Source organism: Cercospora beticola, chromosome 7 (assembly GCF_033473495.1).
Source record: "Cercospora beticola chromosome 7, complete sequence".
NCBI classification, from domain to species: Eukaryota; Fungi; Ascomycota; class Dothideomycetes; order Mycosphaerellales; family Mycosphaerellaceae; genus Cercospora; species Cercospora beticola.
The window spans coordinates 331,127-355,171 of NC_088941.1; the positions used below are offsets into that span (position 1 = coordinate 331,127).

The 24,045-nt window shown below is 54.0% G+C and overlaps 9 protein-coding genes across 9 annotated transcripts; 5 read left to right on the forward strand and 4 right to left on the reverse strand.

The window, feature by feature from the left end:
* Positions 1 to 615: 615 nt before the first annotated feature.
* HSP60 (chaperonin) lies at positions 616 to 2,418 on the forward strand (the record flags this gene model as incomplete). Its single annotated transcript, XM_023602696.2, has 2 exons — positions 616 to 850; positions 908 to 2,418. 2 exons carry the CDS (start codon positions 616 to 618, stop codon positions 2,416 to 2,418), a joined length of 1,746 nt encoding a protein of 581 aa, XP_023451607.1.
* An 884-nt stretch (positions 2,419 to 3,302) lies between these two features.
* On the forward strand, positions 3,303 to 5,017 carry RHO25_010394 (uncharacterized protein; the record flags this gene model as incomplete). The annotated part of the gene is made up of 3 exons (XM_023602695.1): positions 3,303 to 3,741; positions 3,813 to 4,137; positions 4,195 to 5,017. The coding sequence occupies 3 exons, from the start codon at positions 3,303 to 3,305 to the stop codon at positions 5,015 to 5,017; spliced, it is 1,587 nt and encodes a 528-aa protein (XP_023451615.1).
* Positions 5,018 to 5,375: 358 nt separating this feature from the next.
* RHO25_010395 (uncharacterized protein) lies at positions 5,376 to 6,962 on the reverse strand (the record flags this gene model as incomplete). The annotated part of the gene is made up of 1 exon (XM_023602694.2): positions 5,376 to 6,962. The coding sequence occupies one exon, from the start codon at positions 6,960 to 6,962 to the stop codon at positions 5,376 to 5,378; it is 1,587 nt and encodes a 528-aa protein (XP_023451614.1).
* A 316-nt stretch (positions 6,963 to 7,278) lies between these two features.
* On the forward strand, positions 7,279 to 8,103 carry RHO25_010396 (mitochondrial 54S ribosomal protein mL57; the record flags this gene model as incomplete). The annotated part of the gene is made up of 2 exons (XM_023602693.2): positions 7,279 to 7,605; positions 7,663 to 8,103. The coding sequence occupies 2 exons, from the start codon at positions 7,279 to 7,281 to the stop codon at positions 8,101 to 8,103; spliced, it is 768 nt and encodes a 255-aa protein (XP_023451613.1).
* A 440-nt stretch (positions 8,104 to 8,543) lies between these two features.
* Positions 8,544 to 13,244, reverse strand: RHO25_010397 (uncharacterized protein; the record flags this gene model as incomplete). Its single annotated transcript, XM_023602692.1, has 2 exons — positions 8,544 to 13,106; positions 13,167 to 13,244. 2 exons carry the CDS (start codon positions 13,242 to 13,244, stop codon positions 8,544 to 8,546), a joined length of 4,641 nt encoding a protein of 1,546 aa, XP_023451612.1.
* Positions 13,245 to 13,891: 647 nt separating this feature from the next.
* On the forward strand, positions 13,892 to 15,076 carry RHO25_010398 (uncharacterized protein; the record flags this gene model as incomplete). The annotated part of the gene is made up of 1 exon (XM_023602691.1): positions 13,892 to 15,076. The coding sequence occupies one exon, from the start codon at positions 13,892 to 13,894 to the stop codon at positions 15,074 to 15,076; it is 1,185 nt and encodes a 394-aa protein (XP_023451506.1).
* A 958-nt stretch (positions 15,077 to 16,034) lies between these two features.
* On the reverse strand, positions 16,035 to 18,729 carry RHO25_010399 (uncharacterized protein; the record flags this gene model as incomplete). The annotated part of the gene is made up of 3 exons (XM_023602690.2): positions 16,035 to 17,057; positions 17,469 to 18,263; positions 18,406 to 18,729. 3 exons carry the CDS (start codon positions 18,727 to 18,729, stop codon positions 16,035 to 16,037), a joined length of 2,142 nt encoding a protein of 713 aa, XP_023451507.1.
* Positions 18,730 to 20,026: 1,297 nt separating this feature from the next.
* On the reverse strand, positions 20,027 to 22,512 carry ERG7A (Lanosterol synthase erg7A; the record flags this gene model as incomplete). The annotated part of the gene is made up of 4 exons (XM_023602689.2): positions 20,027 to 20,126; positions 20,185 to 20,321; positions 20,375 to 22,246; positions 22,300 to 22,512. The coding sequence occupies 4 exons, from the start codon at positions 22,510 to 22,512 to the stop codon at positions 20,027 to 20,029; spliced, it is 2,322 nt and encodes a 773-aa protein (XP_023451632.1).
* Positions 22,513 to 22,784: 272 nt separating this feature from the next.
* RHO25_010401 (uncharacterized protein) lies at positions 22,785 to 23,378 on the forward strand (the record flags this gene model as incomplete). Its single annotated transcript, XM_023602688.2, has 1 exon — positions 22,785 to 23,378. One exon carries the CDS (start codon positions 22,785 to 22,787, stop codon positions 23,376 to 23,378), a length of 594 nt encoding a protein of 197 aa, XP_023451633.1.
* Between the last annotated feature and the right edge of the window lie 667 nt (positions 23,379 to 24,045).

Consider the following 24,045-nt stretch of genomic DNA (forward strand, 5'->3'; position numbering starts at 1 on the left):
CATCTCGAAGATAGGACTGGTGCAGGACTGCTCGAAGTGTCTTGGCAAAGAATGGGTCCATCAATTTTCTTGGCACGCGCAACTTGAGATTGCGGCAATTAGTTCTCGTGGCCTCATTCTTGAAGTTTGAATCTAGCGTTGGAAGTATCCATGATGCCCATGGTCTGCAGCGAGTGGATCACATTGTTGTTGACATGCCGGCATTCTTCTGCGCGTCTGGCCAGTCCTCGTGATTGGTCTGCCGGGCGCTGATTTCATCCAAGTCAGGCCTGATGTGCTCTACGTCTCGTGCAATATGCAGCATTCAACGTTCGTCTTCTCGCATTCAAAATGCACTGTGAGTTTCTAAGGACAAGCGTGATGTTTGGAACGTGAGGTCGGAGTTTACTGACCGAGGCCGCTGAGCTGCGTTATTGCCGACCAATCAGGGCTTCGCCGAGTCTTGGTCCGCAATGGCGGGCTAGCGTGCGTCTGAGCAGCGAGGAAGACTCCAGAAGGTCAGGCGAAGAATATCGAGTCCGGCCAAAACATCTTCTCCATCTCTCCCATCTTCCTCCCCTTCTCCCCCATCATCAATCGCTTGGAGTCGCGGCGTTGTCATCAAGCTTCTTCATCATGCAGCGCGTTCTCTCATCCACACCCCGAGCTGCGGCTCGTCAGGCGAGAATACGGCCCGGCTCATTGACGCAACAACGATTCGCACACAAGGAGCTCAAGTTCGGCGTCGAGGGCCGCGCTGCTCTGCTGACCGGTGTTGAGACTCTCGCCAAGGCTGTGGCGACGACATTGGGCCCCAAGGGCCGCAATGTGCTGATTGAGTCCAGCTACGGCTCACCCAAGATCACCAAGGGTAAGCTCGAGACGACAGCGACCATTTCCATCAACCCCAACTGACCACTTCTTCCAGACGGTGTGACAGTAGCAAAGGCCATCCAGCTCAAGGACAGGTTCGAGAACTTGGGCGCCAAGCTGCTTCAGGATGTTGCCAGCAAGACCAACGAGGTCGCTGGTGACGGCACCACCACCGCCACTGTTCTCGCCAACGCCATCTTCTCCGAGACCGTAAAGAACGTCGCCGCCGGCTGCAACCCAATGGACCTTCGCCGTGGTACACAGGCCGCCGTCGAGGCCGTCATCGAATACCTCAAGGCCAACAAGCGCGATATCACCACATCAGAGGAGATCAAGCAGGTTGCAACCATCTCCGCCAACGGAGACACACACATCGGTGGTCTGCTCGCTACTGCCATGGAGAAGGTTGGAAAAGAGGGTGTCATCACTGTCAAGGAGGGCAAGACGATCGAGGACGAGCTTGAGGTTACCGAGGGTATGAAGTTCGACCGTGGTTTCATCTCGCCATACTTCATCACCGACACCAAGTCACAAAAGGTGGAATTCGAGAAGCCATTGATCCTTCTTTCCGAGAAGAAAATCTCGGCCGTTCAGGATATTGTGCCAGCTCTTGAAGCTTCCCAGCAGCAGCGCCGACCTCTGGTCATCATCGCTGAGGACATTGATGGCGAGGCCCTTGCCGTGTGCATCTTGAACAAGCTCCGTGGCCAGCTTCAAGTCGCTGCTGTCAAGGCTCCAGGCTTCGGTGACAACCGCAAGAGCATTCTCGGTGATATCGCGGTCTTGACCAACGGCACTGTTTTCACCGATGAGCTCGACATCAAGCTTGAGAAGGCCACCCCAGATCTTCTCGGTTCTACTGGATCTATCACCATCACTAAGGAGGACACTGTTATCTTGAACGGCGAGGGAAGCAAGGACATGGTTGCCAACCGCTGCGAGCAGATCCGTGGTGTCATGGCTGACCCAACGACCAGCGACTACGAGAAGGAGAAGCTCCAGGAGCGTCTTGCCAAGCTTTCCGGTGGTGTCGCAGTCATCAAGGTCGGTGGTGCTTCTGAGGTTGAGGTCGGTGAGAAGAAGGACCGCATGGTCGATGCTCTCAACGCTACTCGTGCTGCCGTTGAGGAGGGTATTCTCCCAGGTGGTGGCACTGCTCTCCTCAAGGCCGCTGCCAACGCTCTCTCCGGCGTGAAGCCAGCCAACTTCGACCAGCAGCTCGGTGTCTCTATCGTCAAGCAGGCCATCACTCGTCCAGCTCGCAACATCGTTGAGAACGCTGGTCTCGAGGGCTCAGTCGTTGTTGGCAAGCTTATGGACGAATTCGGCAAGGACTTCAACAAGGGTTTCGACAGTGCCAAGGGCGAGTACACCGACATGATCGCCGCTGGCATCTTGGATCCGTTCAAGGTTGTTCGCACTGGTCTCTCTGATGCCTCCGGCGTCGCTTCATTACTTGGTACCACCGAAGTTGCCATCGTTGAGGCACCCGAAGAGAAGGGCGCAGCCGGCGGCATGCCTGGAGGCATGGGCGGTATGGGCGGCATGGGTGGCGGTATGTTCTAAACTGCTCGCCCAGCCTGCTCGACCGACCTACACCACCTTGTACCCTGATCTCTCATGATATATGAGTGCGAAGCCATGATACCCATGCCCGACTGGAATTCTGTTGCCGGTCTGTAACAACACTATTTTATACTACTACCAATCGTGCTTGTCTGGATTGTACACACGATGGAAGCCAAGGCGAGAAGGAAAGAAAGCCAGCGAACGTTATACATACTAATCTCCGCTCTGAAAAGAAAGAGAATGGAATGGGTTTCTACCTTTGCATTGGGCGGCGTACGGCACGGCCCCATTGTGAGAGCCCGTGTAAATGGCCATTTGAGACAATTGTGTGTATTATAGTGTCACTGATAGCGTTTTGAAGAAAAGTGGTAGAAATGTGATGGGTGTTCGTCTTCCTTTTCTTCACTATGATGGAGTGGGACTTGGTACTGACTGAGAGATAGACGCTGTGAGCAATGATTCCACTCACCGATACCTCAAGTGGAAAGTCAGCGAATCTACACATCACAAGCTCACACTTGAGATCAAGCGGACCACTTCAAAGCAGCTATGGCACTTCACTTGAAGCCGCGAAATCAAACAGGAGCTGTCCGCTTGGATGCATAGTAGCATCGCTCACTTGAATGCGTTCACTCCACCGCGATCAAAAAGCTCGCACTCATCAACTCGTTTCACAAAACTTCCACCACAGTGACACTGACTTCTTGCGAACATCTCATTGATCTTCACCACGACAGCATTGCTTCCTTCGCCTCTTTGACAACACAGCACTACCTCCACCGATCTATCCACCGCAACAGCAATTGCCCCTCTCTCACTGCTTGATTGAGTGCAACAGCATTACCGCCGTACCTGAACTAACAACACCGATCTCCCTCAACATGGAAGAAGAGGATACGCTTTTCGTCCCTAGGGACAACTCCTCGCAGGCAGCCGGCGAGCGCAGTGAAGCCAGTATACGGGCTTCATCGCCAGCGTTAAGCCTCAGTGGAAGCATCTCCAGCAGTATTTTCTTCCAGGGGAACGCGAGAGATCTCGAGGAATTGGACATGGTTGACATAGCCTCTGTGGCTTCACTCCCTAATGAGATGGCAGATGCTGGAGTCAATGAGGCCAGAGCACATGACCTTCACAAGCGACCAAACAGCAAACCAGGTGGAGGACCAGACGATGATCGGGCTGATAGTGTGTTGGACGACGACGATTCCCGCGACTCAGATGACGGCTTCCCCGACCCAGCAGACGTGGAACCGTACAATGATCCAGAGTCAGAAGACTACGTGCTTCAACCAGGAGATCCAGGTTTCGTTGGCCCAATTTGTGAGCTTCCACAAGCACTGGCTCAAATTGAGTGTATTCCTCGAGTTCAATCTACTGACACTCACACCTAGACGCCCACAGCCCTGAGTGGCATACGCATCCTGTCCAGGGCTACACCCGTCATATCTACTACGAGATAGGTTTCGACCGAAACAAGGTACCAGCCGCAAACGCCACACGCGAAGTACTTCTGCATGATGGTCGCTGCCGGCCCATGATTGAATTCTTCGACAGATGCACAGTTGCAGAGACGATCGATGTGCATTTTCCGGATCATTCACCCCTGAGAGTATGGAACGAGTTCTGGGCTGCAGAGAGCGCGCTTTGGGACAAAGCGACTCTGATCCATATTCACTTCCATGGTAGATCGTGGGGAAGAAACGAGGATTACACCTGGTGAGTGAGCTGGAATCGATCGGAACTTTCCCTCGTGCCTGCTAATCTGCTTCTCAGGAAAGTACCGGGCCTCGCACGCCCTTTGAAGGTCTACGCCTTCATGCAAGAGCTCAACGAAACTGATTCTGACATTGTGTACCTTCTGGACACCTGGATCAATACCAGGTTCAAGCGCTTCCATCGTACACACGCCATGACGGAGTTCATTCTAGCGGGCATGAGCGAACCTGTCAGGGGCACTGGTGAGCAAAGAGCTACTTTCGAGGGCGATTTTAGCCTTGCTTTTCCTCGCATTCTGGGAGACTATCTCGAAGATCGACGATACGATCACGCACATCTCCAGAGGGCTATTATGGACTACATTCGGGATCCAAGAACAGTCCAACAACTCGAAGGCTTCGAGGAGCTTCAATCGACACCAGAACTCATGAGATGGGACAAGTCTCTTAGCAATAACTGTCTCCGAATCTGGGACCTGAAGCCAAGCAAGGCAAGCGCAAAGAGAGGCATCGAGATTTGGAGAATCAAAGTGGACCCATACATTTGCCAGGTCACAGGTCTCATGCATTTCTGTCGCAAGCGAATTCAACCCGAACCCGAGCCTCCAGAAGAAGGAACTCCCGAACCAGCTGATGAGGAGATGGAGGATGTGCCAGATTGGGCGCCCGAGGAGGAAGACCACGATGAGGGCTTTGTGTCCGACGAGGAGGAAGAACAGGGCTCTTGCGACGGTGATGGAGGCGGAGATGGAGGCGATGATGACAACGATGGAGGTGGAGCAGGCAGTGGAAGCGCCAGCGGCAGCTCGCCTGCGGATCTGGTGAACATGAACATGCATGGGGGCGAGGACGACGACGACATGCCTCATGATAATTTCTAGGTGATGCTTTGGGTTTGGGCTTGACAGGATTAGGAGAGCTGGGCTCTCGTGATCTGCATTTGCATCGACTAAGGAGGGAGGGCACAACGGACAGCAACGAAGCGGCTGATCATAGCCTAACGGCTTCTTGTACTTCAAGAGCATCATCAGCTCAGGACATCAATATTTAGAATCTCGGTGCCATGGTGCTGCTTGCCTGCAGCTTCACCAACACAGAGCAAGAGACACGACATGCAGCATAGGAAGCATAGGGAATCAACAAGTTGACGATACACATCGTGCACGATAGAGACGTTGAAGTTGACACTGAAGTTCTCGCTTGATTGACTCTTCTACTGAGCGGTGCGAGGATAGATGTTCAGCTTGCCGGCTTTGGCTTCTTCCTAACCATGCCAGCACCAAGCACATTGACAGCAGGCTGCTGTGATTCTGATGCTGGCTCGGCTTTCCTCTTCTTCCTGATCATGCCGCTCATGTCGTTCACTCCCGCGCCATTCGCCGCTGTGGCTGACGCAGCAATTTCTACTTGCGCCGTGCCCACGACGTCCACGGCGAAATCCCCATTCAGCCCGGCGATGCTTTGCACTTCCGCAGTCCACTTCGTCGTGGACCAAATCGCAGCCTCAAGCGTGGAGAAGTCGAGGTGCAGCATCGTAGACATCGCTTTGTCGTAGCCATCCGCGTTGACGAGTATTCCATGACCAGATTCGGCGTCGAGCTGTGCTTGCATGTCGAGCAAGTTTGACTGAGTTGATTTGATCTTTGGCAGACGAGGCACGATCACACCCGTGAGGGGCTTGCGCTTCCGCTTCTTGGGGCTGCCACTGGTAGCCGCGGCGTTCTTAGGCTGACTTGTGGGCGCGGCTTCCACCGAAACGGTCGAGTCTTGACTGTCTGCGTTCATGACAGCGATATTATCACTGCCAAACACATCATCCTCGTCCTTGTTTGGCGAGATCACCAGCCAGAGAAACCCCACCACTCGACCCGATGAGCACTCCTGTCGGAACTCCATCTGTTCCCAGAACTGATCCAGACTCATGACTGATTTCCATCGAGCGCTCTTAACTTTCGATGGACTAGCGGTGAGTTGTGAGTCCTGAGCTACACCAATCTCATCGTCAAGGTCTGATATGAATCTTGCTTTTGGGTCATCCGGGAACCGAGGAAGTAGACATCGCGGCGGTGCATGTTCAGGCACGCCACGGGTTCGACCAAGCTCTATCAAAGGATGGCCGGGTAGCCATCTTGGCTTCGAGGCAGCAGCACTGGGCGGCATGAACGATTTCAGCTCTGTCTTTGCGTATCCAGGCACAGTCAAATAGCCTTGATAGCGCGGCAGTTCTTCAGCATTCGCATCGTCTGTTTTGGCGATTGGTATAATCGGATCCAGAACGCGAGCCCACCATCTGATGAGTTGCCGATCGTCCAGAACATGCTTGCCTTTGTCGTCAGAAGATCCCGGGAACAGATATTGTGATTGAGCTCGAGCAAAAAGTGAAACAACAATCTTTCGATTCGGACGCTTCCGCCTCTCCTTCTCCGCCAGCCACTTCAAAAACGTTGTCACAGCAGTCTTAACAGGAGATGGCCTTATTCGGGGAACATAAGCAGTAGAGTCGACCTTGCTTACGAATATAGTGGTGAGTTTCCTCGTAGTATAGACCAGAACCTCAATCGCAAAATTGATGACATCGCCAGTGCCTGATTGAGGTAAAGCACTAGCATCGGCACTGACTGTCAAGAAGTGACTGGCCAATCGGGTCTTTTCTGGATTTTGTCCTGGTAAGGATGAGAAGAGCGAGTCGCAAGGCTTGGGCGGAGAATGAAGGTATCGGGTTTTGCAATGGAAGCCTGTGGGTAGCGCGTCTTGAAGCTCGTCCTTAAGTGATCTTGCATCTAGCTTCTCTCCATTGGCCGGGTTATTGCTCGATGTCGATGTCATGCTGGGAGGAAGTATGCTTTGATGTAATATACGAGGCACCAAAAAAAACCTCAGTCTTGCAGTACCCAATGGCAGGAACAGGAGACTCAAAGACTTTGCGTCAATAGAAGATGGTAGATAATCTCAGTTCTGATGCTGGCAACTAGGAGACGCGTCAAAGTGCACGCGAGCCCCATCGCGAATTCCAATTCAGAAGCGGTTGTGGTGCCTCAGGCATTAAAGCCGAACCTCACTTCCGTCCTCGCCGCATACGCTGCCCTTCCTCACGCTGGACGAACATCCATTGCCAGCAAGAACGACATAGCCACCGCCCGCCATGAACCCATCACGCCCTTCATTCGTCTGCTCAAGCTGCGCGCGGGCTCTACGATCATTCACGAAGCCACAGACCACGCGACATTTTTCCGTTTCAGTCTCCAATCGCATCAATGACAGCGTGCCCGAAGATCCAGCACAACTCCCCCGATGGAGGCAGACTCCCGCACGACTGCAACAGCCTGTCCGTCTAAGACCACGTAGCGAACACTCAATATCATGGCGTGTAAACTCCGATCCAGAAAAGCTCGATGCTGTCTACGACAACTTTCTCGGCCGCATAGGAGGGAATCAACGAGGGCGAGAACTTTTGGATGAACAGACAAAGGTAGGTTGCATTGAATCAGGTCTATCGTCAGAACATAGAGTCACTGACCTTTCCCAGTGGATAGCAACAACCCACAAATCTCACGAACACGGCCATCAGGGCTTCAACGACCGCCTCGCATATCTTGGGAAACGCATTCTCGATCTCCAATGCTCCCTCGCCCTACTCAACGCCCCAGTGCCTTCGAACCTCGCCGAGCTCCCTTCAAACGAAGTCTTCAAACACTCCGCGCTAGAAGGTCTTGAGAACATCACTCCATTCAACAAAACTACCATCCTTCATAAATCGCGCTTGTCAGCGCTCGCGTCACAATATGGCTTGGATAAAGTTGTCAGGTGGAAGCCACGAGATCCTGAGAATCTGAAGTTGAGTGGAATTGATGCCGTTCTGGCGCAATCGATTTTTGCGATCGTGGGCGCAGTGGCTTTGCAAAGGGGCGGAGAATTGGCGGCGAGGACAGCAAGAGAAAGGGTTCTTGCGCCATTGGGGCTGCGATGAAAGGTTGGATATTGCAGTTTACGGGAACATATGGCAGGTGTGTATCAAGAGGGACACCGCTTCTCTGAGCGCGACGAAAGCCTTGAGCCTCGGCAGTGCTTCTCAGTCCTCTGCTTGAAAGCTGCTGGGACCGTGGACGGCACGCGGCAGGTCTGGTGCGAGGAGAGAATAGATGCTACATGATCAGAGCGGATCTCGGAGAAAGAGCAGAGCGCGATGTCTTTGGGAGAAAACTTCCCAAAAAGTGTGAAGGCATCCCACAACGCTGGCGAATCGCCGCGATGTCTGATATAATACACATACTGTACAGTAGGCTCTGCGATACGCAGTGCCATCTTGGGTATCATGAGCAACATCCATCAGCTCCACCTTTTACCAGCAAGCAGCTAGCAATCCCACAAGCCAGGAACATCCGTCCATTCCATCTTCTCGTACAATCATTACTCGACCAAAGCCTCCAGAATAAGACTCTGAATCACGAACTCGTCATTGACAAGCTTCACAACTCCATCCGTAGCCGACATCTTCTCCGGAGCGACATTGTTCGCCTCGCTTCCGCGTTTCTTCTTCTTGCTTGCAGCTGCAGCCCTACCAAAGAGAACCTTCTCAGCTTCGGCCACAGAAGAATCGACGTACACCCACTTCCAGGTGTCAGGATCATCGAGTGTGAGTTTCTTCGCCTCTGCTATGTCGTAAACACGCTTGACTCGGCCTGCGCCACAAGCCAGTGTCAAGAATGCAAAAGTCTTGCGCTTCTCCATGTTCGCGGAGCCAGTCTTTGGAGCCACAAGGATCAAACTTTCGTTCCTCAGAAGGCGCATTCGGTTCTCGACAAGGTCGCTCAGAACGGCAGTGGCCGCATCGTAAGGAGTTAGAGAGCGTGATCGTACAGCATTCAAGTATGTGCTTTCTCCAGCTGGCAGAAGATAACGATCCCATGGCAAAGGTCCGCTCTGATCTCCAGCGGGGTTCTTTGTACTCTCCAAGGAGTGCAGTATCCAGCGACCTGAGATCGTTGGTAGACCTAAAGCCAGTGCCTGCATGTACTTTGCACGTCTGCTGTGACGATCTGCGATGAGCGCAGCGAACTTGAGGTCCTTGAACTTGCTCTTGAGTTGGAGACCAGGATTTGATTCCGCGTGATCCTTCCTACGTGGCGACTTCTTTGATGGGGTGCCCGCATTTTTGCCGTTGATGTCGGGCAGATCGAACAGTTCTTCGAAACCCTCCTCCAAAACAGTACCACCGTGTTGCTGGATCAAATCCGTCACCTGCTGCTTCTCTTCGTCGGGCGTGACATAAGAGATGGCAAACGCCATACCATCAAAGATGGCACTAGTCGAACTCGTTGCCGATGAAGACGCCAGGGACGTCTCTCGCAGATTGGACGGACGTGCAGACTTGGTCTTTGCAGAAGGAGCGTAGGCTCGCCGAGGTCGTGAGGAGGGCGATCCTGCAGCAGAAGGAGTACTGGTGCGGGCGCTTGTAGGAGTTGAGGGTCGTGTCGTGATTGCATCAGACGGAGGTTCAAATGCTCGGTCTTTGAAGGGGTGCCACATCATGAACGTCAAGTACAAGAGATTAACCAGTACTGTCTGGGTCACGTCTGCAGCTTCCGAGGAGGTGGATTTCGACAGGCTCTCACGATCCCCCTTCAGCTGCACTTTGACATGAGTGTGGCCATAGATGTCGGTACCTAGCGCACGCTCCTCGTCAGTTGTTGCGACCGGTCCAAAGCCGACCACGACCCAATTCTTCTTGCGCTTCTTGTCATCATCGACCTTGACGACGTCACCGAGGCGCAACTCGAGACGGCGGACATGATAGTACTCAATATTTGTGACAGTGTTGTCGTCAAACTTGACCTTGTAGGTCGTGTGATCCGGAGATGCTCCGAGCCAAGTAGCAGGATAGAAGTGCTGTGGCGTGCCTTTGAACAATACGAAAACACGTTCTGGAGCGACGACTACTGGTTCAGTGGTTGGGGTAATGACATCCGCACCAGCACCGACTAGGTCCAATGATGTTGACGAACGCGTAGCACGACTCTGTGTTGAAGGTTGCCCTTCGCCTTCCTCCGCTGAGATAGGCGTTGTCTCCAGATTCGGTGACGGAATGGCAGCAGATCCCTGATCGCTTGCGGCTTGTTGCTCGCTGTCATGAGGTTCATCATCGCCACTCACAGGTGTGAGCGCTCTGGCCGTGCTGGTCCTACCTGAAGCCTGGACCCCTGACTTCGCTGACTTGCGCCGAGACCCTCGAGAATATGTCTTCTGTTTCGACTTCTTTCCCTTAGTGGAAGTTCGCAAAGACACAAGCTGTGATACGGCAGCACGACCAGCCTCTTCGCGAATTCGCACGCTCTCAGTAGTCGATTCGCGTGTCTTCTCGTCCTCATCGTCAGTCAAGACAGCCAACATCTGGTTCGCTTTGCTTGGACTGTCCATGAGCGCTGGAGGCGGCGAAGGGCTTCGGCTCTCCATCGCGTTTGAACGAGCATTCCCAAACTCGACGGACGCTGCCTCAACGATGTTCTGCCCCTCGGAAACAGCTCCTGCCTCTGTTGAAAATGGCCCATCTATGGTCAACGCAGCGCCCGCATCGCTTTCCTGCAGAGCATTGATCTCGGTGCTCTCGCCCTCGCCTCCTGAACGCCTGTGAGGCGATATTGCGGTGATGGACGAGTTCTTATGGCTCCGCTTGACTCGCTTAGTTCTCGGAGTCTCGACATGATCGTCTGACATTAGGTCGTGCACCTGTTTGTCTTCGGCAGTAAAGAGCGTATCCACGAGGGCCACAACATCTGGCTGGCTATAGTCTATGCCCATGCTGTGGTTCATTGGCATCGACCCTGATGCAGCGAAATCTGCAAAACGACGAATGGAGGGCGACTGGTCCGTGGACTTGCTTCGCTGACTCTGTCCCAGCTGCTGCGATAGACCGACCATTTTGTTCCTTGCGGGTGATGGTGCCGAGCCAGATACATGCGTGCGTGCAGTCGAATATAGTGGCACACTGTCATCCGGCCCATTTGCTGAATGCAATTCCGAAACTCCGTTCTCGATCACATCGCTTTCCTGAACCTCTGCTTGCTCAGCATGCCCCAGAGGACCGGGTCTACCCTTCGACGCTTCAACATGATCGTCGTAGATAGGATTCGCGTTCACTTGAACAGGAGGGCTGCTTGGAATCCTGTTGCCACTGACACTCGTCTCAGTGCTTTCTTCGGTCTGCAGTTGCGAGGCGGCAACTCGGCTTTGCTCGCTGGCATGAGGAGCTCTGAGTAATGCTGTGTCTTCACTGGTCCTGCCCTGGTGCTGTGAGCCAGGTACGTATGATGAGTATTGTACTGCCTGCTGTGATGCCGAAGGGTGGTCCGGATGTGTTGCCGTGGGTTGCGAATTGGCTACCGCAGATCGTTGCGATGTCCTAGCAGAGCTCTGCACTTTCTCAACGGCTGCATGTTCTGTTTCGCGAGGGTCGTCGACATCCTCCATGGTAACATCTCCTTGCTCCGCCGGAGCTTCTGCCGCCATATCATCGTCATCCTGAGCAATGTCATCAGCCTGACTGCGTAGTCCTTGGCCGAACTCATCGTATTCGTCGTTGTCCACATCCTCGATCTCCACATCTCCATGCTCCTCCGGTTCGGCATCGCTGACTCCAGGATCGTCCCGCTCGCTAAACTGGACGTTGCATTCCTCCGGCAGGTCTTGGGTTTCGGCCATTTCTTGGTCTTCGTCCTCATCCTCGATGGCTTGCTGCGGGCCTACCGCAAAGCCGACCACAAAGTCGTTCCATTCGCTTGCTTTCCTGGACGTATCGGGTGTATCCTTGATCTCTATCGCATCGTGAGCTGATCTAGAGCGAGAGCTTGATCGTGCTGGCGCCGTGACTCTCGACAGGTGCTCGGAATGAGGACGAGGACGTGGTATGCCACGTCGCGGCCTACGATCCCATGAATCTTCAAATTCATCAATCTCGTCTTCCACTTCACCCTCCTTGCCGTTCAACTTAGCTGCCTCGATCCGCTGTCTCCTCATTTCCTGCGACTCTTTCATGCTGATATATCGTGTCATAGGTTCGGGTTGTGCAAGTGAAGCTGCACGCCCAAGCGGACGACGTAGTTCCGGTGACGAGAACACCGTAGGAGAGGACGGTCTGTCGAAACCATTGGTATGCGGCGAAGGTCGGGACAAGATAGGATCGCTGGGCGGAGCTGACAAGGGAGAGCTGTCTGTAGCGCGAAAGAGTTGTGTGTTGGTCATAGTGGGCGGCTTCTCACCGTCTCGAAAATACTGTGAATAGTGAGGCGTCTTGCTTATCGTTGTTACTGAAGTCAGTAGCTCTCCAGTTCGTGCACGCTTTTGACCAGCAAGCGCTGGCGTAGCTGGAAAGTCTCTCGACGATGTCCGAGCCTCTGTCTGTGGCTGTGTATCTTCCCGCAAGAGGTCGTTCTCCGCTTGTGAGGTTGTAGGCGACGCTGCCACAGCAGCCGATTCAGCCATATCCGTGTTTCTCCCGTAAGACCCATATCCCGCCTGTGAAGTCAAGGACGGCATATTCTCAATGCCCAAATCAATGTGACCATCGACAGTGGAGCAATACGTATTGGGCGTGTGGCTTGCGACTGTGTGAGGCCTCTGTGGAGTTGTCTGCCCGTCTGCAATCATTGACTTGCTCGTCTCAAGAACAGCTTGTGAAGCCCATGGCTGCGTATCGCCACCTCCTTCCATGAAGGAAGCAGCCTTTGGTATCTCCACCCACTCTCCCTCTCTGAGAGCTGGCATCTTCACCGGGGACGCGCTGACCGGCGCGGCGTGGAGGCGCTCTCTCGCTCTCGGTAGCGAGTCGTTCGGGATGCGTTGCTCGATTGATTCGGGCACAGTTGCGCCTTTGCTGTTGCCGGCCTCGTCGCTCGCATTGGAGTCCTGAGCAATGCTTTGTTGGCCATTCAGATCATCTGCTGATACAACCTGCGCGCCATGACTAGGTTCCTTGTACTAGGGTCGATAAGTCAATTGCGGTCGCCACGATGGGGCCACAACGCGTTCGCCACTTACCTGGTCAAGTCGCAGCGCTGCGGCTCTCAGCTCTTCAATGGGCACACTGCCCATGCTGCTCTCCGTGAGAGATGCCATTGCCGCGACGCAGCAGCAGTCTGTGATCTATCGCATTTGCTGTTGTACTTCGGGTCAAGTCGTGGAAGACGTGACCCCACTCGAGATTAATTAAGGTTACGCGTAGCGTGGCGCTTTCGTGACTGCCAAGCCTTCAACGCCAGCAACTTCTTTCGTCACGTCGACATTCACTGTTATACAATGCAAGAACAAAGACACCCGGCAAAGCAAAGAATCCGCTTAGGCGGATGGGAGAGACCTAAGAATTGGGATCACTTCATGTCCACCAAAGGCACGCTCACGCTTTTCTGTCACGCCTTTGACGAGATGTACAATTCCAGTGACACGAGTGGATCGTTGGAAGTGGTTCGGCACGCTGCCTCACTTGGTCGGCGGCAATGATCCAGAGACAGCTGCAAGCCAGAACCGCCATTTCATGTCAAAATCAACCAGCCGGCAGGCTGATGGGCTTGTACGGTTGGGACGCGACCCGCAGTCACTCCCAAAGACGACTCGAGCCACTCACAAAAATGTGGCACCCGTATATATGTGGTGCTTTCTCCAAAATCTACTTCGATTCCACGCTTGCTGATTTACAGGGGCTGTCAAAATACAACTCGAATTGAGAACAGAGAGGAACTGACGTGAAAGAGCAGCCCAATTTCAAAATGGAGAACAGACTGCAGCAAGATGGACCAGCACAACACCAATTTGTTCGTACTATGAAGGGTGCGGTTGTACACTTCCGACCTGGTGTGACAGTGAGCAACATCTCACTCATCTCTGACCGCACACCGTTGAGCGCGCTGCCGAGTGTCACTACGTGGACCCAAAAGCGCCACATCAAGCTCACAGAAGAGGGTTTCAGGTGGACGATGTGCGGCGGATTCAATACACTCATCTGGACTGCCTTCCCTGAACGTGTGTTACTTGACGAGGCCAAGAAGGAGCTCGTTGTCCTAAGCTGTAAGGATACATACCAGAGGGTCCTGCGCGCGTTGAGCGGATCCTTCTCATTTGGTGAATTGATTCACCCACAGCACGGGCTCTGCAACATCTGCTATACTGATGCGGACGACCCTGTCATTACCGAGTGTGGTCATATGTACTGTCGACAATGTCTGGAGAACATGTGCAACGTCAAAAATTCGACTCTCGAATTCAAGATCGTATGCAAAGGCCACTTCGATCATTGTCGCACACCACTATCGATCTCCACGATTCAGGAGTTACTCCCTCCGGATGCTTTCGAGCGCGTGTTGGAAAGTTCACTCGACGTGTACATCCGAAGACATCCCAGAGAATACCGCTGCTGTCCCACACCCAACTGTGGCCACATCTATCGCCCCAGCCCTGTCGACCATGCCGCTGTGCATTCTGCTTACAAAGACTGCAAGAACTGCAACAGGAGAATATGCACAGCATGCAAAACTGTGCACTGGCCCAAGACATGCAGCCAACACCGTGAGGACGAGCAGTCCCAGCAATGGCGACAGGAGAACTCAGATCGCATCAAAGATTGTCCAAGTTGTGGCAACGCGCTCGAAAAGAATGGTGGCTGCGATCACATGGTGTGTCATTGCGGCGCCCATATCTGCTGGTCCTGTCGGGCAATCTACACACAAGAGGAACAGATCTATGGACATGAATGTCCGAATGCTGGGCATACGTATTATCACGATTACGATTACGATCCCTTCAATGGATACGACCATGAAGCAAACATGTTCGCACCCATCCCTCCGCCTCCTCCCGATCCTCATCCTCATCGTGTTGGGCTTATAAGACGGATGGGTGCACAAGTTCGGGACATGGTCGAAGCACTTCGTCTGAATGGAAGACCTCACCGCTAATGCTTCCACTCATCCATCCGCCACCAAGCCGAGCAGCAGCACCCACCATGGAATCAGCACGACACGAACGAAATGAGACATCCCAACGCACATAATCGACAGCGATCGGTAGAGAGTTGGGAGGAGACGGGACACCTCTACTCCATCCTCCTCAAAGGCAACAGACTGGAGACAAGGCATTGCTTCGACCCAAGTTGTGTTCGAAATAGTTAATACGGGTAGAGTTATTCAGGTAAAAGAAAAACACAACCCAGCCACAACTGATGACGAGCCAAAATCCCGCCATCAGCCAAGATAGTATGAGAATGAGAAAACCACACGATTTACCCTCCTTTTCAATTCCACCAAATTACATGCTAGCTCTCGATCTTCGACTTCTGCTTGCTTTCACTCTTGTTCTAATCGGCCGTTGCAATCGCACCACACAAACAGTACATCTCATTCTGTGTATGAATCATCATCTCATCCCCTCTCCGAAAAGCAAGAAATCAGCAGTGGTAGCAGTATCAGCAACAAGCGTCTCTTTTCCCATCTTGTTGACACAACAATTCAAGCAGTTTGACCCGGCCCGGAAGCAAAGGCAAAGGTCATAGAAGAAGGGTGAAAGTGCTGTGTTGTTGCTGTTGTCATTGTAAGGAAAAAACTCCTCCCACCGCCCCCTAGCCAGCCCGGATCCGAAATATGCTTCTGAAGCCCAACATCTTGTCTTGTTGTTGCAACCCATGCAGCCATACTTGCTTTGACGATGATCCTTTTTTGTCGATAAGTCCTTATGGCCACGGACGCCTCGCTAATACCCTCACCGTCAACCTCTTCCCAGCGCCGACGCTAACGAGCCCTTTTGCAGCCGAATCCCATATGTCATCGATGTGAATTTGATACAATCTGGTATGTCCTCTTCCTCTAAACCGACACCTGCCCACCAATCCATCCCGTCCCGAACCTGCTCAAGTGTTGTTTACTGGGGTGACTTTGCCCCACTCGCACCATTGCGACGGTTGTCGCCCTCGTTGATGCCGAGCTGTCCCATGCCAGTCGAAAGAAAAGAGAAAGGATCCGCAGCACCGTCGTTGCCATATCCTCCGGGCTGTCCGTACGCACCGTTGGAGTAGGCACCGGCGCCAGCCTGCGAGCTAGTGTTTCCCTGGTTGAAGGCTTGCTCGGCTCGGCTGTCGAAGCCTCCACCCTGAGACTGCATGCCGCCGTTGCTTGCCATCTGCCCGTAGCCGCCAGCCATGTATGGGCTAGGTGCAGCGATGCCGGAAGGCATGTTGTAAGACGAAGGTGGTCCGAAAGACTGGCCACCGAAGCCGCCGGGTGGACCTTGCATCGCACCATATGCGCTACCATCGAAAGATTGTTGGCTTCCTCCGCCGTAGCTACCAGTTGGTGGCTGCATTGGAACCTGTGGAGGACCGCCGTAAGATTGTCCTGGGAAGCTGGTCATGCCACTCTCAGCAACGACAGCTGCCTGTGTTCGAGAAGCGCCGCATCTCAAGCACGAAACGTTCTTGGCAAAGTTGTGATAGCCACATCCTTCGTTGCCACACTTCCAATCACCAGCACGGAAAGGAACTATTCCACCACGACCGCTTGAACCGCCCATGCCACCCATGCCGCCAAAGCCACCGCCGTGCATGTGACCGCCGCCCATCATACCTGGATGACCGTACTGTGCTCCGCCAAAGGGGGTTTGCATACCGTAGGGTTGACTATATGGATCCGGACCTCCGGCACCCATAGCCGGGAACGAGCAACGGAAGCATGCCGTGCGACGTTGAAAGTTGGAGAAACCGCAGCTTGGGCAGGTCCAATCGCCCGGGCGCGGACGGTTCTTGGAAGGTGGAAATGGAGTAAGAAGTGGAGGTCCTCCAGGAGGCTGTGAATGCGCAGCGCGGTCCAGCACTCTGCTTGATGAGGGTGCGACCTCGATCGCGCGATCGTTAAGCGCGCGTCCGTTCATGCTGAGACTTTCGGCCGCCTGAGAGTATTCAGTGTTAGTAGTTGTCTTTGAGCGGGGCATGTTGCATAAGCAAGGCACGCGACAAGGTGGTGCAGATCCAGTGAGACAAGGTAACGAGACCGTGCCGCTCAGGGCGGGATGATTGAACGTCATTGCAACGCGACGTTGATGTGTTGCAAACGATGTCAGTGATGTCGAAGATATGGTCGTAGAATGCTTGGTAGTAAAGTAGCGCAAAAAGCGGTGGGTGGTGATGTTCGTCTTTGGGGTGGGTGATACCGTTGTTGATGTATGTTAGAAGAGAGAAACACGCACTGAAGCCAGCGAGCAATTTTTCGTTTAGTGCACGGTCCAAACCGAGCGTTGCGCGCGACGTTGCCAGACTTCACTTGGATCTGCACATACAAGCAAAGAGCGAGCTAAACATACCTCTTCGTGACTGCCAAAAACAACGAAACCGCTTCCGCTGGGCTTGCCGCCTTCCGGGGTTCGCAGGGTCCAAAAGGCAATTGGACGACCGCCGTACTGTGTGAACCAACTTTCGAGCTCACTTTGTGTTGTGTCGTGAGGCAGACCGCTCAGGTGCAGTACTTTGCTCCTTTCGCCCAGGAAAGCGCGGACGTCGCTTCGTGCGTCGAGCGGTCTTGACAGGATATCTGGGTTTCCTTGTGGGTTCGTAGCGGAGGGTCGAGACTTCTTGAGCAAGGAGTTGAGACAGCGAGTGAGCGTCAGAGATTCTTCTAGTGCACGGCGAGGAGATGATGGAGCGAGCGCTTGCAGGTGGAATGGTAGACCTCCGGTGACTTTGCCCGAGGACCTGACCTCTTCCACTTCAAGACCAGCGCAAATGCTCGATAGGCTGGAGGAGCTGAATGCAAGTGTTTCAGGATGGTGTGATTGGAATGTCTGGTACTCTTGACGCAGGCCGAAGAGCACTGGATGTTGTAGGTAAGCGGGCAAGACGACGTTCTTGTCGCGTGCCTCACGCGGAAGCTGAACACGCAAATCCCATGGGGTAAGGGTAACGAAGGCGAATGTTGGTGCGGCACTAGGGCCGGCGTCCTTCGGCACAAGATGCTCCTGGGCGAATTGATCGAAGGTGGTGATGGCGTCGCGGAAAGTGCCAGCGTTCTTCACATGCTCCCAGGTGAGGGTCGTCAGAGAAGTACATAGAGGAGTAATAGGAGTGTTGACAGGGCGAACGAGCACGGACTGGCGGTGCAACTGCGATAGGAGGTTTTATTAGTAACTGGTCCAAGCTGTATATATTGGCAGTGTCTCGTTCCACAGACGCCTTCGGCAGCCCGTGCCATGCTGCTGCGTGTCGAGGGGCCCAGCAGCACTTGCCGAAACATCGTTGACGTACCTCGCGCTCGGGATTCTGAGCATCAACTACCACCCAGCCAATTTCAATGACCTCGGCACTGTCCTTGGTGACATATACTCCATGCTCGTCACACGTGGTGGCGATGTGGATGACGCAGTATTTCTCAAAGGGCGTTTGCGCGGGTGGCTGCTGCTGCTGCTGTTGCGGCGGCTGCTGTTGATATGGGGCCGGAGCGGACTGGGAAGCTCTGCTCTCAGGCTGGTAGGGAGGCTGTTGCTGTGCGGAAGCTCCTCCGCCGGTGCTGGAGGCCGGTGTGGGATACGGGTTCCCGCCGTACGGCTGCTGCTGTGTTGGTGTCGCCATGGTTCCCGATGTGTGTCCTGCTCGTTCTCCGTCTCAACTGAGTCTTCTCCCACGTGGACAATAATCCCAATGAACGATAAAAGAGCTAGGCTCCTGGCGCTCTGCCTGAACCAGACGAGTGAGACCCGGAACGCCGAACGCCGTGCGGATCTTGGGGCGAGAAGGAGGGTGGAGGGCGAGCTCAGCACGCGGCGTGGTGATGTCGAGACGGGTCAGCTGCTCGAGCTAGGGTGGAGGCAGGAAGGTCCGATAGCTTGCTGGGACAGAATACACGCCCACGAATAATGCAGACGCTGGCGGACGGCGAGGCAGACCAGAGCGAGCGTGCTGAGCTCTATCTCGACGTACGCGGAGATAGCAGCGCTGGTGCACACGCTGCCTCGGCGGGAAGGGGTGGAACGGGGGAGAAATTGCAGCACGCGAAGGAGGAGCTGTGTTTAGGATTGAATGCACTAGCGACCAGGGTTCGCCGCGCATGAGCCAGCATCTCCCATCCGCTGCCAGCGACACGACGACGCCCGGCACCATCGTCACCGCGCCGCATGCGCTGCTGCTCGTCACCCGCCCGTACCACCGCTGCGCCGGGCTGCCAGCGCCGCCGCCGTCCGGTCAGCGCTGCGAGCTCCTCCGCCGCCGCGCAGGTCCTCGGCGGGCCCCCTGCAAATTGAAACGTGATTATGTGGGACTAATCATTAGACCAACGCTCGCGCGGCAGTTCGCTTCAACAGCGTTGCGGCACGGTTGAGCCGCCCGTTGGACTACTCGCTGCCGGAGAACTGACCTCACATCTCACTCTATACATCACGTTACGGCAGCAGCAACATCGCCAGGCGAGCCCAGGCACGAACAATGCGCGTCGTCTCCCCTAGCCATGAAATGATCATGCGCCTGTCCGTTCGGCCCTTTACCCACGACCATCAAGTTCCACAGTCACAAGACAAACCCACAGCCCACGCAGCATCCATGCAGCGCCACCGAGCGCTCGTGGTGCCGGAGTGAGCGGTTCCACGTGCAGAGCCGACCGTTACACGCGCGCTGCACCGCGACCCAACAGTCACCACTCCCATTGCGAGAGACAGGCCGGCGCATAGTGGCCCAATCTTGGCTGCTTCTGCTGCAGGCTTCCATCAGCTGAATCGATGAACACTGCACCAGCCGATACGAATGTACCTGCGCTGTGGTCGACGCAGTGCTGGCATGCGGTGGCGCATATTATTAGGAGGTACCTTATGTACGATGTGTTCGAGCATCGCTCTCGGGTGCTGTGAACCTGCCCAGCGGTCCTGACCCCTGGGTTCTATACTGATCCATTCAATGCAGTGTCGCCGAAATGTCTGCTATACATGCCCAGCGCCTTGATCGGGAAGATGAATTTGTAGTTTGGATAGGAGATCATGCTGTGAACCCGGATGTTAGCGTGGCGGACGAACCGTATTCTGGGACGGAAAGTCTCACCAACTCTTGTTGAACACGCCCTCAATACCCTCCTGCAACCACTCGCCATTGGGTTGCTGCCTGCTCATGATGAGCTTCACCGCGCGGTCGATGGGATCACGATCTGGATAGCCAGCCTCGATCAAAGCAATGACGACCTGTCAACAGTCAGTTGCACGCCACTTTACGCACGCACAGATGCAGCACTTACCCAAGCCGTCTGCACGACTTGCGAGCCATCAGGATGCCGACACCATGTAACGGTCTCACAGCTCTTGTACGATTCGCCCCAACCACCGTCTGCCTCTTGGCGATCGAGGAAGAAATGACAGGCTCGCCTGACCCGCTCACTGTTTTCGTATGTCTCACCTTGAGTCTTCAGACTCTCCAGCGCAAACCATCCAGCATACGAAAAGCAGATTCCCCAGCTGCCGTACCAAGATCCATCCGGAGCTTGGTCGCGTCGGATCCAATCGACAGCACGAGACACGAATTTCTTAATCTCCGCAGCACGATAATCTGGGTAGTCCTTTCGGAAGCGCTCGAGCGCCGTGACACATGCAGTTGTGCATTCCGGGTATGGGTATTCGACCATGATGCGCCCGAAGACCTCAGCTGCATTGAGGTACTCCATCTTTGTGCTGCCTCGCGTGGGTTCGTACGAGCTGCAGGAACCATCGCTGTTCTGCATGGTGAGAAGGATGTCAACAGCCCACTTGAGACGCTTCTCGCTCAGGAGAGTCGGGAACAAACTAGTGCGACCATCCTTCGGGTCCACCGTGGACTGCAACGCCATGGTCGCCTTGACAGCTTCCGCTGTGCAGTCAGAAACAACGTAGCCCTGCGAGCGGGTGCTGAAACCCCACGCGCCACGACGAGGATGCCGCCAGCCAACTTCGGCTGATGTTGCTTGGGTGGGAGGATCCGAGTAAACAGATGAGTCCTCGTAGCCAACAACGTGTTCAAGAAACTGGTGGTCTTCCAGGAACTCTAGACCTTTGAGTAGGAGGTTGTGGTACTCCGGCTTCTGCTCCAGACCAGCATCAACCACCGCTTGTATCGCGAATGCTGTATCCCACACCTGTACGCCGTTGGTGCCGTCTGCCATCATGCCGTCTTTACTGATGAAAAAGTAGTCCTGCAGTCGATCACGATGCCTCAGGACGGACTCCGCGTCCGGACCCTCTGCAACGTAGCAGCACAATGTGTCCATCGGAGCGCTAACAGGTGCCAGGTCGCCCTGATCAGTGTTTGCACCTTCAATCTGGATAAGATGCCAGACCCAATCTTCAGCCTTCTTGATCAGAGCGTCGGTCCGCAGGAAAGGAATCCATATCCAGACAAGGAGCCAATTGATGAGATTCAAGACCCATGTCTTGGGATGGTAGTTATCTTTGACGCTGATGGAGTTTCGATGACTAGCGAAGTCTATCTCGTGGTAAGGCGTCGTGAATAGCTCTTCCCGTAATTCCTTGATCAATGGATCTGAGTCTGCTCTGGGATATGTCCATTTCTTAGACCACAGATAGCCCATTGGTAGGAAGACCATGCGCATGTGGATCCACCAGCGCCAAGGGGCGATTGGCACCCAGTCTGGCAGGAGCCAGAGCTCTGGAGGCACAGGATTGACAATGTCCCATTTCATGACACCGAGGACCGAGAACCAGAACTTACTCCAGTGGGGTCCGTATACTGCGCCGCCCATATCATGAAGGCATCGTCGAGCCTTCACCATACGTGGTTCATTGGCCGGAACACCGAGTATTCGCAAACAGGTATAGTTCATCGCCGTTCCAAAGACCGAGGAGTCGCCTTCAATGTGCAATCCCCAGCCACCGTCGCCACCATTCTTTGATCCAACATTCTGCATGTTGAACAGATAGCGCACGACTTCAATTTGCTCCGGTTGTGTCAATGGCATATCAGTAACATAGAGGGTGATGATAATTCCAGGAAGCAAGAACATCGGTCCTCCATATTCACAAGCCCAGTTTCCTGGCTCTAGTTGTAGTTTCGAGAAGAATCGCAGTCCATTTTCCGCAGCTTGGAGAGGTGTTTTCGCCTTTGGGAGATCCGGCAACCCCTGTGAAGTCTGTCAGGTCTGGGTAGTTACGTACATGGCAGAGTCGCACTTACAGTGTCAAGGCCCAAATGCCATTTATCCGCAATCGTCTGCGGCCATTGCTTGATTTCTTCATCTGATTGTAGGTAATGCCATGTCTGCCGTCCTCGGTCGTCTTTCAGTCGCCATCGAGAATAATCTGTACGGCTGTCGGGTGACTTGGCATTGGCCTTCGCCTGGCCATTCGCTTTCGGCTGCTCCTTCGCAGAGCGATTGCGAAATGTCATGATGTTGCTTTGCTGATTCGCAGTCTTGGGGATTGGTCCAGGACGCGAGGAAACGGGATCATGAAGCCAGCGACATTGCAATGGTACCCTCTCGTACGATGTTTTCCAAGGAGGTGTGGCTAGTGGCGACGGGATATGCAGGTACAGCCGATCACGCGGAAAGAACCTAATCTAATCTCTCTATCGATTCTTGGCAATGAAAAGTTAAAGTTGGAGGAAGTAGCGCTGACTTTACATGGAGTGTGATTTGCTTCGAGAACGCAACGTCCAAAATGCATTCCTCCGGTCCACCAGCGCTCACTTTCGACGAGGTCGACGATCTGCTGTATTTCACTCGGGCGAACGAAGTACAAGACTTGCAGCAGACGATCACAGAACTGAGTCAGAAGTACTCTTGCTCGGCAAAAGATGTTCTAGAGGCAGCGATTGATCCCGAGAGCGGCAACACTGTGCTACATTTCTGCTCAGCAAATGGACTAGCTGAACTCCTTCCGAGCCTGCTCTCGCAATTGGGTGCAGCAGAGGGTACGCCAGCCTCGTTCGTGAACCATGGCAATAAGGAAGGAAATACCCCGCTTCACTGGGCTGCTTACAATGGACATTTGAATATTGTGAAGCTTTTGATTGCGGCAGGCGCAGACATGTGGCAGAAGAATGCAGCTGGACATCTGGCCATGTTCGAGGCAGAGCGCGCGGACAAGAACGATGTGGTTCAGTACCTGCTCGAGGCTGGTGGGAAAGAGGTCGAAAGAGCTGGAGAGGAAGGTCAGCCGTCCGAGGAAGATGTCGAGGATGTGCAAGAGGGTGAAGCAAGCAGCAGCGCTCAGGCCACTGCCGGAGATGTGAACATGGGAAATGCATCTTGAACGGGTCGTCTTGACACGGACATGCTCTTTGCTCCAGCCCATACTGCGAGCAGATCTGCGACACTGAACATCATCAAACATGATACAAGGCAAGGCGACCTTGCGCCGTAAGAAGTTCCCACTCGGGATACTCTCCTCGGTATGGCCGCAGATACACAAGCTGCGCAGTGCTTCTTATGCCGACCCTTCAGCCGAACACCCCACTTCTCGAGTATTCGAAGCGTCTACCAGCAACTACCAAGATTCGGCCCTTTGTTTCCAGCAGAGCGTGTGCTGCTTCGATGCAGTCTTGCAGGTATCAGACTCGTAGAGGAAGACACAAGTTGCAGGGTGCATTCCCTCATTGAGAAGTCGACCTTGGGCATACGCCTTGCTCATAACCATTCGATGAACTCTGTCAAGACGATACAAAGACTTTAAACTTCGACCCCAACTCCCGACACCATCTAATGGTGCCAATTCTATGTTGTGACTGGCTCTGAAACAGTCGCTGCACGCTTTTTCTTCCCCAAGATTCCGCAAAATGATTCAATACTGGTTGTCCTTTCTCTATTCCACATGCGCATGGATCGGCAAGACGTTGAACGAGTGACGCATAATCGTAGCTGCGGAACGACAAATATTGAAGGCTACCTGGATCGCGAGTCCCTCCGGGTCAATCTGTAGA